Genomic DNA, 13127 nt, shown 5'->3' with positions numbered 1-13127 from the left:
ATTATCTTGCATATTGCAGCACCACTTATTAAATTAGAAAAACCGTTATGACATAATTCCTCCAGCCAAATGACAGTGAGTGCATTGTCAGTTCAGGAACGAACCTGATCTCTCTGCTAATTAGACAAAAAAAAAAGATGTTTAGCTGCATTTCATTGATCACTTCTGCATTTACTGTGAAGAACTTCAAACTTATGCAAAAATAAAATGCAATTTGGTGTTGGGAGATTGGTGGATTGCATTTCTTTGCGAATGTCTATCTTCTTACTCCCCCACAGTGAGGAGCAATTATTTATTCATGCTGGTAAGAACAACACAGGAAACTTGGAGGGTCAAGTTAAGGAATTTATTAGAGAAGGGTGAATATAAAGTTACTGTATGCAGGGATTCTATTCTCAGAGCAAACCACAACTAATCAATCCTCTCTGTCTAAATGATACGCTACACAACTTCCAAACAAGCTCATCATAGTTAGTGATGAAATCTATAAATAAAAGAGATTTAAAGGGGGAATACATTAGACCATAAATGTGCTTTGGTAGAAAAAAGAAAACACCATGTGGATTATTGTCATAGTAATCGTTATGAGGAAGGAAACTATTCGGATCCTGATGCTTCTCAGGATTTTTAACATAGGATATTCCTAAAACTACAGGTTAACATTCAGATTGGAAGAAAAAAATAAAAATCAAGAGGGGTCAAAACCACCAATTTATTCAGCATAGAATGATTCCTCTGCTCATTCAGTTTCCATTCAGTTTTAGTGCGGTCACAAGCAGCCAGTCTGCAGCACGTTAATGATATAGCTAGAATATCGACTGACACTTTTTTTTTATTTGCCCCTTTTCCTCTTTTGATAAATATTAAGTCCCAGTTTTCAGAAGTAGTTTGTCACATTTTGGCTCTCACATTAAGCTACAATAAGATCAATAAATACTATCGGGTGTGTTGGTGTTCTGTGAGCCATGAAGACCACAGTGTTAGCCGAGCCACAGTAAAGGCAGTTAAATATGTACTGCAGTCCTCCTGCGGTGTCACCAAGCACACACAGCAAACAGAAGTAGATTAACACAATGTGAAAAGGGACTTTTTTTTCACCGACTTATACCATCGTGTTTAGTTTTTTTTCTCATTTTTTTTCATTATATTTTTTTATTTTAGAAGGAGTCCATGGCCTTGAATTCGCTGAGGGCCTGGACGGGGGATATGTGTTTCTTCTGGGAGCCTCGTCGCACGCGCGTCTGGCATTCCTCTGGTTTCTCCCGTTTGACCAAAGGCTTCTTCTCCGGAGCCTTCATGCGCCAGGAAACCACCGGTGAGTTAACCGCGGCCGTGCCGTAAACCTTCTGGTATTTGGTGGAGGCTACATAGGATGCCTTTACAGTCAGCACCACAGCATTCATGAGGTTCTTGGCTGCCTGGATCAGAGAGGTGGCGCTGTCCAACTGCATGAGGGAGAATAAAGAAAAATGTCAAAAAGTCAATGTGTGACATGAGGGAAAAGAGCAATTACTTTCTTGGCTTCGCCTTCAACATTAGGATGGAGAAGCTATGTGAAGTACCTTTCAGGATCTCTGATGCATCTAGCAATTAAGATGGATAAAAATACGGCCCTCGCTATATGACTACTTATTTTAGTATTTCTTAATGAGCAGACGCAAGGGTCAGGTCTACCTCTGTCTACTTCTGTTTTGTTTGCCTGACATTTAAGGGCCGGCGGCCAGGGGGCCTCCTCCTACATCACACTGAGATGAGTCAACTGTTTCAATTTAATGAGTGTGGATTCCAGCTGGCCACCATGAAAAGGTTGAAATCTCAGCAGGACTTGCATATCTAATGTGAAGAAAAGCTACGAGAAAGCAGAGAAATTATGGAGAACCAACTAAACACGCATTGGAAGCCAAAGTATAAATAATAAAATAAGTCAAGTTGAACTTTAAATGGGCAAGCGATATAATGTAAATGGGTAAAATAAAATGAAAGTGCCCTGTTTATTCTCGTCTTCTTCTGTGTAGCGATGACTGCGTGACAATGCAGATAAGAGAAGGATGATTAAGGATTTAGACAGCAAAAAAATGTCTTAAAGCAATTTTGTGAATTAGAGCACATTAAAGATAATTAGTTCAAACTAGGGCTGGGTGATAAATCGGTTCTGTTGAATAATTGAATTTGCTGTTTATGAAGATTTAATTTTCTGAAAATCTGAATTTTTTGCAGCTCGGGCTTCAGAGTGACATCATCCCTCTCAGGGCCGTTCCTCTTGTTTCACAAGCAGGTTTCACAGCTTGCAGTTATTTGGACTTTAAAACCAGGTCAACTTCCAGAACAGATGATTGAAATAAAACCAAGTTTTTGAAAACATTTTGTCATTCGTAATTTCATTTTCAAGAAAAAGAACAAAAAAAAAAAGATCATAAATTGGATGTTTTTATTTGTAAGGCATATTGACTAGTACCGATACTTTATGAAGGAGTCCCTCTCTAAAATCAGTACCTTTAAGTTAAACCAAGCTATCCTATCCTTCGACAAACCTTTAGTGAAAATGATAACAATAAGGCATCAAACCACAAGAATAACTTAGCAGTTGTAAATCACAGTGGTGGAACTATCATGTCCTAAGTTAACTAATAAAGTGTCAAGAATTCATTTAAATCTCAAACTATTATCCAGGATGATGAAATACACATAAAACTGGGCTGCTGAATCAAAACAACAGTTCCAGGAATCTCATCTTTGAAGTTCTTATTCTGATCCTCAAAGTTTTGTCTTTGCCAGGAAACAACTGAGCCTCTAATATTTCTAGCAGAAATATCAAATTCAAGAGCAGATTTGATATGTTCTGCATTTTATTCCAAATTGTGGACCCAATATGTTTTTTAGTTATTAAAGATGTATATTGTTGAGTCAACATGCATCTTTGAAATCTACCAATGAGATTTCATAAACAAAAATGCTGATAATGATGAATAATGGCATTGGAATTTTCATCAGTGGTTTCCCGCCTGAAAGGGAAGAGGGAAAAGAGATATTTCCAGTAATTATTTATTTATATATTTTTTAATATTTAGTCCAACTATATATCATTTATCAACTTTTCGAGTAAAGGAAAAAGTTCAAATATATTTCTTGGGCTGACTGATTTGTAATTCCCTAGTTTTCATACAGAAATTAAAATGAGAATAAGATACTGGACATATATTTATAAAATCTTAAAATCTCTCAAAACAGAAAGCAAAGCCAATAAAATACTAAAAATTAATCATTTGAATGTATTTCTTTGTCTTTTGGGACAATACACAAATTAATTGATAATATAGCTAAGTTTAAGATGTTTGTTAATGAACAGACAGAGATAGATCAATAATGGATCAGCATCTGGAAGATATGTGAGTTAAACACACAGCAAGTCACAATGATGAGGCCAAATTCTTCTATAAAACGATTTGTTTTCCTAACCAACAATGAAGCATGTTGAATTAGGACACGCATATAATTATTAAACAAAGGCACCTTTTACTAAAGTGGAAAGTTCTGAAATGTGCAATAAATCCATTATGGTACATTTTGAATTTCCTAACATTGTATAATTAGAACTACTAAGCAAACAGACTCAGTGAATTGATTGGTATTTGATTAGAAATGTATTTCTCTGATTAACATTCAACTCAGAGAAACAACATGAACACTCCAGATTAATGTAATCCCAGGTACCATAGCAACCATTGTCTTTGCATCACTCAGGGTTGTAACATTTCAAAGGTTAAAGTAAAAATCTACTTGGTAAAAAAGTAACTTTACTAAGATTGACACCTTCTCTAAAGATTAAACCCTGAGCTAACCTTATAACGAGCTGTGGCAATTGTACGCTGGCATATTACTAAAACTTACGTTACCTGTCTTTAATGTGCCCTTTGTTTCAAATTGACACATATGTTGGATTTACTCTGCTGTTAACAAAACCCCCACATTCAAAAAGAACAATCTTCTTTATGTGGGTGCAGCACACAAGGCTGTGGTGCATAACCATCATCAGATTAATCTAATTAAGTTTTCCCTTGAACTAACTGTGGTAAAGGTAGGATTTCATGCACTGATTACTAATACATTAACTTTGACTGCATCAATAATGATTAGAAAACCATCTGGAGATCTTGTTTACTTGATGCAAAGTTTAATTGTGAAATAATGATCTTGTTTTTTAAAGTAATAATAATAATAATTATTATTTTGCTTTTGCGTCATTCTGCATAATCCTTTAACCTGTCATCTCAGCTCCATTGTGACCTCAACTAAAAAAAAAGTTGAAATAGTAAACCAAATTAAGTGGTTTGGTAATAAAAACCTGTCTGGGAGCAGCAGGGATGATGGAGAAGAACATATGGTGTTTTCAAATGACAAACTTACCCCAGAAACAATGAGCTCTCCGCCCAGATTCTGCACCTCGGCCTTCACCTTGCTACAAATGTTGAGCTGATGACAGTACAGGGCGATTCTCTGCAGGTAGGCCAGCAGATCCTGCTTGCAGGCTGAGTCAGGGCACTAAAATTTTAATGGGGGTAGAAGAATAAAAATTGTTTAAAAACATGAACATGAAATAAAAAGCTGTTTATGTTCTTATTGCCTAACAGCAAAAGGGAAATGCAGATTCTATATTGGACTGAAGTCTGGACTTTATTAGAGCCATTCTAACACACAAATACCCTTTCATGATAATAAGTAACAAAAAGGTAAAAGGATGAAGGAGGTATAAAATGCTTGTATGGCACTGAATCATCAGTTGTTTATTATAATACACAACATAAATCAGCATGAAAAACATGAAGGGATTTACAGTGAACAGGAAATTGTGGAATTGGGATACTTAAGATTCAATAATACTCTGGGTCAAATAGTGTCTACATTCATAAAATAAAGCCTTTTGGTTGAATCTTGACTGAAAGTGCCTTTGTCAGTGGTATAATGTGAAAAAAAAAAGAACACTGCTGAAAAGATTTCATAGTCTCAATCCACTCAAAGACACAAAATTGGCAGGAGAAAAGGTCAATGGCTTCAATACACTGTTGCAAAAATCCCTCTGCCTATTAAAGAACACTTGCATAATTCTAAAAAGTAGATTTTTTTTCCCCCCTAAAAAAATTCATGAGTCAAACTCTGCCAAATTGGATTGCTATACGGGAGTTGTTTGTGATTGAAGTCAGGGTTATTTTAGTGCAGAACGAGAGGGAAAACAGCAGGCTTCACACATTCTGGGATGCAAATTACTCTACAACTTCTCTGCACAGGGCATTAGCTTGGAGACCTGATTCCTTCTTTTTCCATACTCATTTGCCCTCATCGCTTTAAAGGAATCAGAAGTCCTGACCTGGTCCTTTTGTCCTTTGTGCTACTTCAGCAGCAAAAAAAAAAAAAAAAAAAGACTACTCATACAGTGCAGCAAATGGACCAGCGTGGAATACAAGGACAGCCTCATTGGTTGTCCCGCTATCACACAGTTTGCCCTCGTAATTCCATCTGGAGGCCTTCCAGAAGCTAGCCATGGCCCACTAAGCTCTCAGTGGGTAAAGAACTCTGCATCAGCTGCTTAAACACTGCGAGCATCATTTTGTGAAACACCTTTTCTTTTTTTTTTTTTTACAGCATTAATATTAAACGGTCCAAACTGGGACATTCAGCAGACCTGCATAGTGAAATGCACAACTCATTTACCTGACTTCTGGCCTGAGAGAGAGAGGGAGGTGGCAAGTTAAACATCTCTAATAGGCGCATACTTTACCTCCCCAAGGACTTGAGGAAGCCTTTGCCACTCAGATCCTTTCTTTTCCTCTGACAAAAGCCCTTTCTAAAACAAATGGTATTAACTGACTGGAGGTGCTTTTCCCTGGTGGCTAGAAATTCAGTGTAAAACAGTTTTTCTGTTGTTTGGTGAGATGTTTCATTCTTACGCCCACAAATGTACACTCAATGACCAAATTATTAGGCACAGCTCTTCTATTGTTCAACATCAAAAGTGAATATGACAATCACACAGGAGAAACCAAGAGCTGGTTTATCTGACATTACCTTTTGTTGAAGCCAAACCAGCTGTAAAACAAATAACCACCACAAACTTTAAAGAAGAATACAACGTCAGTGTCATCTAGAAACATGGTGCCTAACATGCAAAACAGACTGCAAAGCTTTTAGCGTGTTAATCAATTTATCGTGCTCCCTTTCTTCAGATATGGGTCAAAAATAGTCTAACTTTCACAGACCGAACAACTTGCCACCATGGATACTTTACGTTTGGAGTTTTTATAGAGTTTCTGAAAAGTGATTGATATACATTCAGCTGCCTCGTTGTTAAAAGACTTTAAACATTTATTACCCATATTCTGATGACTATTTCCAGAACGATATGTACCAAGCCATAAAAGCTGATTTTTAGATTATCAACCCAACAGAACACTTTCAGGATGTGATACGAGAAATGTGCAGCCAATAATTCTTCACCAAATGTGTGATGTCATTATATCAATAATTGAACATATATTCTAAGGGAAAAAGTGGTTCAACCCAGTAAATGTACCTGACGAAGTTGCTGGTAAATGTATAATGGTAAAGTTTCTTGGGCTGCAACTAACAATTATTTTAGTAATTGATTAATCTATTGATTTGTCTGAATCAATCAATTAATTGGATTAAAAAGTAGCCACATTCTGCAGAATTTACATTTAACCACTTAAGATTATTGAACAAAAATATAAAAGTTGTACTATAAATGCAAGTAAACAATTAAATTCCTTTTTCAAATAAGAACATGAACATTTAAACAGAATTTTAACCACTGGAAGAGTTCTGTTTGAGCATTTTTACAAACAAAAGACTCCTCTGACCGTGCTCTTTCAGAAAAACAAACTGTTTCGAATCTGCACGCTCCAGATAAACGATTTATCCATTACTAAATTGGTTGACAATTAATTCAATAACTGATTCATCACGATTAATCCAATTAATTCAGCCCTAAAGGTTTTACTGTGGATTCTACAACTATAGGAATGGGACTTTGTAAAGTCCTGTAAAGAACCACATTAAGTGACACTGATCTGAAGCTGCTAACTCATTCAGCAACCGGTGAGGACTGGGCTGCGGGAGCGGCGGGGGTCTTGAGGGGAGATGTTTCTCACTGGGCATTATCGCTGCATCGCCACTCCTGGCTAGCATCACCACTAACAACACTTCAGGCCCAGGCGCACACATACAGGCGCAGCACCGCCTCAGGCGAGTTTGATGCAGACATGACACGATTGTTTCCCACTGTATGGCTGACTAATAGTCCACTGCTATCACTGATTCCCTGTTGATGTAAATAAATTGTACGGCCTATTACTTTGCTGGGCTCATTGAAGCTCTTACATTTCCCCTCCTTGTCTGACACGGTGAAGCAGAATTCATTACTGACTAGTCAGAAAGCACTCGTTGCTTTACCGCCTGACTTGGTTCGACCCTCTGAATATTCTCTCTGACCGCAAATGCCACTGTGGTTCCTGTTCTGTAAAACAGTCTTTTTGTCTTTTGTTTATGCCTAATTTAAGAAAAAGAATTAATCATGAATATTTAGCAAAAATCCTTTAGAAGAAGAAGAAAAACTTTAGTGTTCTGCCTCATACTGATGAACAGCTTTTTCATAAAGCTTTCATTTTGTAAGCTGCAGCCATGAAATATGTTTTTTCTTATCTTTGTTTATGGCTTTTTGGGGGGGGGGGCATACAATACATATCTAATGAAAGAAAAAAACAAGACATTTAAAACGAATGACGAATGACATATGGACAACACAGTGACAGACACATCCAGATACACACAGTGATACATGCCCTCTAATGGAAAGCTGTCACAAAGTAGGCCCTCTTTCAATGTTAAGTTCTTATGTAAAAAGACAAGCCTTTGGCTCTTAGCAGGGTTTAACATACGGCAACTGTAACCTCAGAGGAACAGGAACACGCTACATATTACATATAAGACTTTTTATTTAGAAAAAGTAAAGTAAAAGGGAGAAAATTAAACCCTTACTGCTCAAGAATAATGATTAAAAGCAACTAGTTGTGACTAATCAAAAGCACTTAAATAACTGATTCTCGGCAGGTTGGAATCAATATTGTGGAAAGCTATTATTTCTACCCATCAATCTGAGACAGTAATAAGGCTATTTCAAGACCATTAGGAGTGAATCCTTTCACAGTAATAAATACAGTATTTTTCAAGAGCAGGAAATGCAATATAGTGAACAGCAGGCACAGGTTGATTACCTTTATCCAGATAACCTGACTAATTAGCTAATTAATATTGACACGCTGTTTGTATTAATATGCAGAGCAATATGGCGAAAAGAATTAATACCCAGCACACTTGAAAACTACTATTTGATTTATAGGGTGCTTAGTTTGCGGTTCTACTTGTCTACCTATGAATACTAAAATTACAACAACTAAAAGGTATATTTCCTAGACAAAGTACTTATAACCTGAGAATCAAAAGAGGGTGTACTTTTTTATATAGCTATGTTAAACATTATAAAAGCCTGTGCTATAAATCAAGTTTTAGAAAAAAAAAAAAACCCAGTAAAACCCGAGATCGTCTTCCACCATCTTCCATACTGTATTCCTACAAGAGTCAGAACTGCTGATTTCATAACTTAAGCAGAATGAAACGGTTAACACTTGCTTATCGTTTTTGCTATAATTCATCGTATGCCATGTAGATCCTGAAAGGAAACAGAAATGAAAAGCATTCTCCTAGTTTCGCAGACTTTCTCAAGCAGCTTTTGAACTCCTGTCTTTTGGATCTGCTCTGACAGGGTGACATATGCCAACACTTTAAAAAGGAAAAAATGTGGACAAGTTACCCCGTAAACGTTGTTCATAACTTCATGACATAAGCTATACAAAGAACAAAGACTCAATATTCTGACAAGCTGATATTTCCGGGCTTAGATACATTGACTCAGCAGAAGCAATGCTCAATGCTACACTTATCTTGTTCTGAATCCGCTAACAACCAGTAGTGCCTGTTAAACTCTGCATTCTGTTTTACCAAAGAGTCTTTTATTTACACAGAACATCACATCACATTGGGGTTCACTGCTGTCAGCAAGCCACAAGGACTTTGCGTGTGGAGTCCTGCATTTTTATGTGACAAATGATGAAACACCTTGATGTCTAGCTGTACGCATTTTAGTCAACTAAATAATTTCTTTACCTGACGCTTGAAAGGATTTTTTAATTGTACTCAGAGCTCAAGCTGAAAGCTAAATAAAACGATACTTAAATGAAAAAGAAAAAAAAAAGAAACGTGATTACTTGGATGTTTATTCATATCAACACCCAATCCCACTACTGTGCATCTGCCTTGCCTTTCATCTTTATTGGAAGAATACTCTGCTGTAGGTAAGCAGCGCTTCACCTTTCTAATGTAGCACATGCTGTTTACTTTTCAGCAAACCCAAAGTGCCAAGGATTGTTTTGAAACTGCTGCATCAGCATCGTATAAAATACATCGACCATGTACGAGACATGCATTTCAAAATGTATACATGTTCTATAGCAGGAAATTGCATTACTTCATTTATTGCTTCGTTTTACTGTCATTCTGCATGCACCAATGAAGATTCATTGTCCTCAGCATATAAAGTGGCTCAATCTGATAGCAGTCTGACCCACATCCACTTTAATTCATCAAATATTTATTTATCCACTTGGGTCCTATACACTGTGCATAGACAATTGGACATTCAGCATAAGATAAATAATTATTAAAAATAAAAAAAAAATAAAAAAAGTTGGTGATACAGTCAATGTATGTAATGTGTCCAGGCACAGAATAGCACTGTATTATACACCATTCATACCAATAGACATGCACTGTACACATCTGCACATGACAAGCACCCCACATATTTCAATAAAATAATGTTTTTTTTTTGTCAACAAGTGGAGCACCCATGTTCATCAGCCATGAAAATTAGCACAGTAGCCAGTTACAATGTTGTTCTTTTACTACTTTTGAATAGCTCTCTGCACAGCTTTAATATCTACTGTGCCATACGCTGCATTAATTAAACTAATTGCTTAAAAATTATTGAATCCTACACTAAAGATTTGCTCTGAAATATTTGGTGCAAAATGTTAAATCATTCCTCGTAGTAAAACAGAAGAAACGACAGCCCAAAAAACTGAATGTTCCCTGATTGTCAATCACTACGTTCCCCTAGACCCCATCTCAACCTCACCCCCCGTATGGGCCACAGGGGGTTACTGATGCTTTCAGTCTCAAAGTGATATGAATCAAACTCTTTGCCCTACATGGTAATCAGCTGAATGACACCCACTGAGATTGCAGAAGAGAACATTTCACAAAGATTTGGCAGCATTGTTGAAGTAGACAAGAAAGGAATAAATGTTATTTCAGAGACATATCCTCCTCTCCTCCAGATGAATTTCAGAAACAGCCAAAGTTTCTGCCAAAGAAAACTTAAGTTGTTAGGCAGCAAATACTTATGATATTTTATGTTGGGTTGCACAGCATTTAATGCAGCACTTACTGCTGTGCAGCAACAGAGATGTGCAGACCACAGTAGAAATGTTATTTGAAATTAATAAAATTGTGCAAACACCAGCATGTATGTAAACACTGAGTTTGTTGGGAGCAACGATGTTCTAGTCTTACAGTTACTGGGATTTGATGAAAACGCTCCATTGTTCATTTAGGATGCAGATGTCTGTCACTGAAGAAAACGTAAGAACAAGGTGGAGGTATTCAGTCCTGCATCCAGTCATCCTCTGATACTTTACTATGTCAAAGCAAACTATGTTACTTTACTGTATTGGTAAAGCTGCATGCTATGCAGTCACCTATGTTAAATGTTTTTATTTCATTAGTTTGTTAGGTGAATAAAGCCAAATTATGTTGATCATGATTGATTTGTTAAAGTAATAAAAGTGTAAACATGCAAGGGAGTGAAGACTTTTTATAGGTACTGCTTATGGCATCCTAGAGTTCCATGTACATGGAACACACACAAACTATCAAAAAAATTAAAGTCTAATACATCTACATATGTTCGGATATCAACTTATCCACTGTGATGAAAGAACATGTGATATTTAGCATTATTTATTGTGTCAGTGCTTGAGATAGAAGAAAGAAGCATAGAAAATGGGGGTAGAAAGACATTATGGGACTGAGGTTCCCAAAAGCCTTTTTGTCAAAGTCAAGTACAATATTTAAATGACTATGAAAAAGCTTGCTGCCCTCTCATCATTCTAGGCTGAATTGTCTTCTTGTCTTCTTGTGCTCGTCAATAGGACTGACAAGGTTTACTACTTACATAGAATAGCGGAAATATATTTCTACATAATGTCAAGCTGCAGTGTTCTCAACAAGCCCACCTACAAGAATGTGCGAATGCAAAATACTTGTCTTCTTTATGCACAAGGACAGGGAATCGATGTTATCTGCTTTTGTTGCATGTTTTTACGATGTGATAAAGAATAAAACTGATGTCTTTGGTTTTAATAAGCTATGCGTTTCTGTTCTGCTTGCCTGGGTGGGGAGAGTAGCCAGAATTTATACTCAAGTTAAAGCGCCACAACTTCAATGGATTTTTCCTCAAGTAAAAAGAACAAAATAGCAACCAAAAAAGTTACACAAGAGTTCAAAAGTATTTGGTAAAAACGTCACTCCAGTGCTCAGTACCCGAGTGTTTTGATGTAATAATATATGATTTAATATTTACAAATTATGTAATTAGATGGACAAAATATAAACTTATTTGCAAATAATAAATAAATACATTACTGTGAAAAAAAAATCCAGTCAAACTTTTTTCTGAATCAATTATTTTCAAAGTAAAACTATTGAAACCAATACTTACAGTAATGTCTATATATGTTAGACCAGGGTAAGGTACCCTCAGTGACAACGTCCACTTTTAACTTTATATTCAATTGACCTAAAAATGGCACAACAGGCTCAGGAGATAGAAAATAACATTAAAATTATAAAGTTTGTGTACAAACGAGACATCTCACTTTAACAAACTATGGGTGGTTGGTCAAAACAAAACATGCTTGATCTTCTTCATTCAGTAAAGTTACTCACTGTGGGCAGAGTAGCCAGAAATTACACACAAGTAAGAGTAGCGACATTTCACAGCAAAGTTGTTGCTCAAGTACAAGTAAAAAGTATGGTGTAGTAAAACTCAAAGCTCAATGCACATCTATGTCAAAAAACTCACACAAGTAAATTTAATTGAGTAAATGTAACTTGTCACTGGCCACAAATGAATGTTTGAGATAGTCAACACATGCTGAAAATTAAACACCCTTATATTCCACTTTGTCCAGCGGAAAGCTCTGATGTCTCTAGAAGTGTGACAGAAGGCTCTGCATATTCAGCACTGCCTGGGCTAAGAAATGTTAAAGTGAGAATCAAAAATGGCAAGCCACCTGGCCTCTTTATTACAGCAAACTGTTCATTTCCGACACAGGTTCTTCAAGAGATTTGCCTCATGGCGTGCAGTATTCCCTCCCACTCGAGCCTTGTTAAACACTGATTGTCATTTGGCAGTCCACATGCCAACAAGTGAACACACTCACAAACAAAATAGTTGAAGCTTCTTAGTGCTTGCTACAAAGTGTGGGCTAAACAACAGGTGTGACATTCAAGTAGAAACAAGCGCGGTTACATCCGAGACAAACAGAAAAACACATCCCTGTTGGTGATCGTTAATACATAGGAGGGAGTGTAGCAAAGCAGAATTCAGAGTCGGATTGTGCAGTGCAATATGTTCAGGATGGTGTGACTGGAGCTAAACAGTGTCAGCACTGACTGCAGCTGCCTCCTGTCCCGCTGAACGCTTTGCATACTCTACGGCTCCAACAACTAGCAGACACTTCACAGTATGCCAGCAGCTGAAGACTTGCTGGTATATTTCTGGTAATAGAAAATTACTGTCACAATAACAGAGGGAGTACAAAATGTGGAGATACTGGTGTAATAAAAGCGTGTATTCCAACATATTTAAAGACAAACGTCTTTTCTTTTTTTTTTTTTTTCTCGCTTGTCTAAACCACCTGTTTGCTACAGGACCT

General features: G+C 36.8%; 1 protein-coding gene across 2 annotated transcripts in view; it reads right to left on the bottom strand.

The window, feature by feature from the left end:
* Positions 1–332: 332 nt before the first annotated feature.
* Positions 333–13127, bottom strand: part of ctnna2 (catenin (cadherin-associated protein), alpha 2) — a 323748-nt gene continuing 310953 nt past the window's right edge. The window contains exons 17-18 of one of the 2 annotated variants that reach the window (XM_008413693.2): positions 4405–4539; positions 333–1445 (exon numbers count right to left, since the gene is read on the bottom strand). In XM_008413693.2, the coding sequence (XP_008411915.1) occupies positions 1158–1445; positions 4405–4539 (423 nt within the window). In that variant the 3' untranslated portion in view covers positions 333–1157. The remainder of the gene's footprint in view (positions 1446–4404; positions 4540–13127) is intronic. The other variant, XM_008413702.2, reaches the window with a different exon arrangement.

Source organism: Poecilia reticulata, linkage group LG1 (assembly GCF_000633615.1).
Source record: "Poecilia reticulata strain Guanapo linkage group LG1, Guppy_female_1.0+MT, whole genome shotgun sequence".
Lineage (NCBI taxonomy): Eukaryota > Metazoa > Chordata > Actinopteri > Cyprinodontiformes > Poeciliidae > Poecilia > Poecilia reticulata.
Note: the sequence above shows the minus strand (reverse complement) of the source record. Positions and strands in the feature narration are given on the sequence as shown.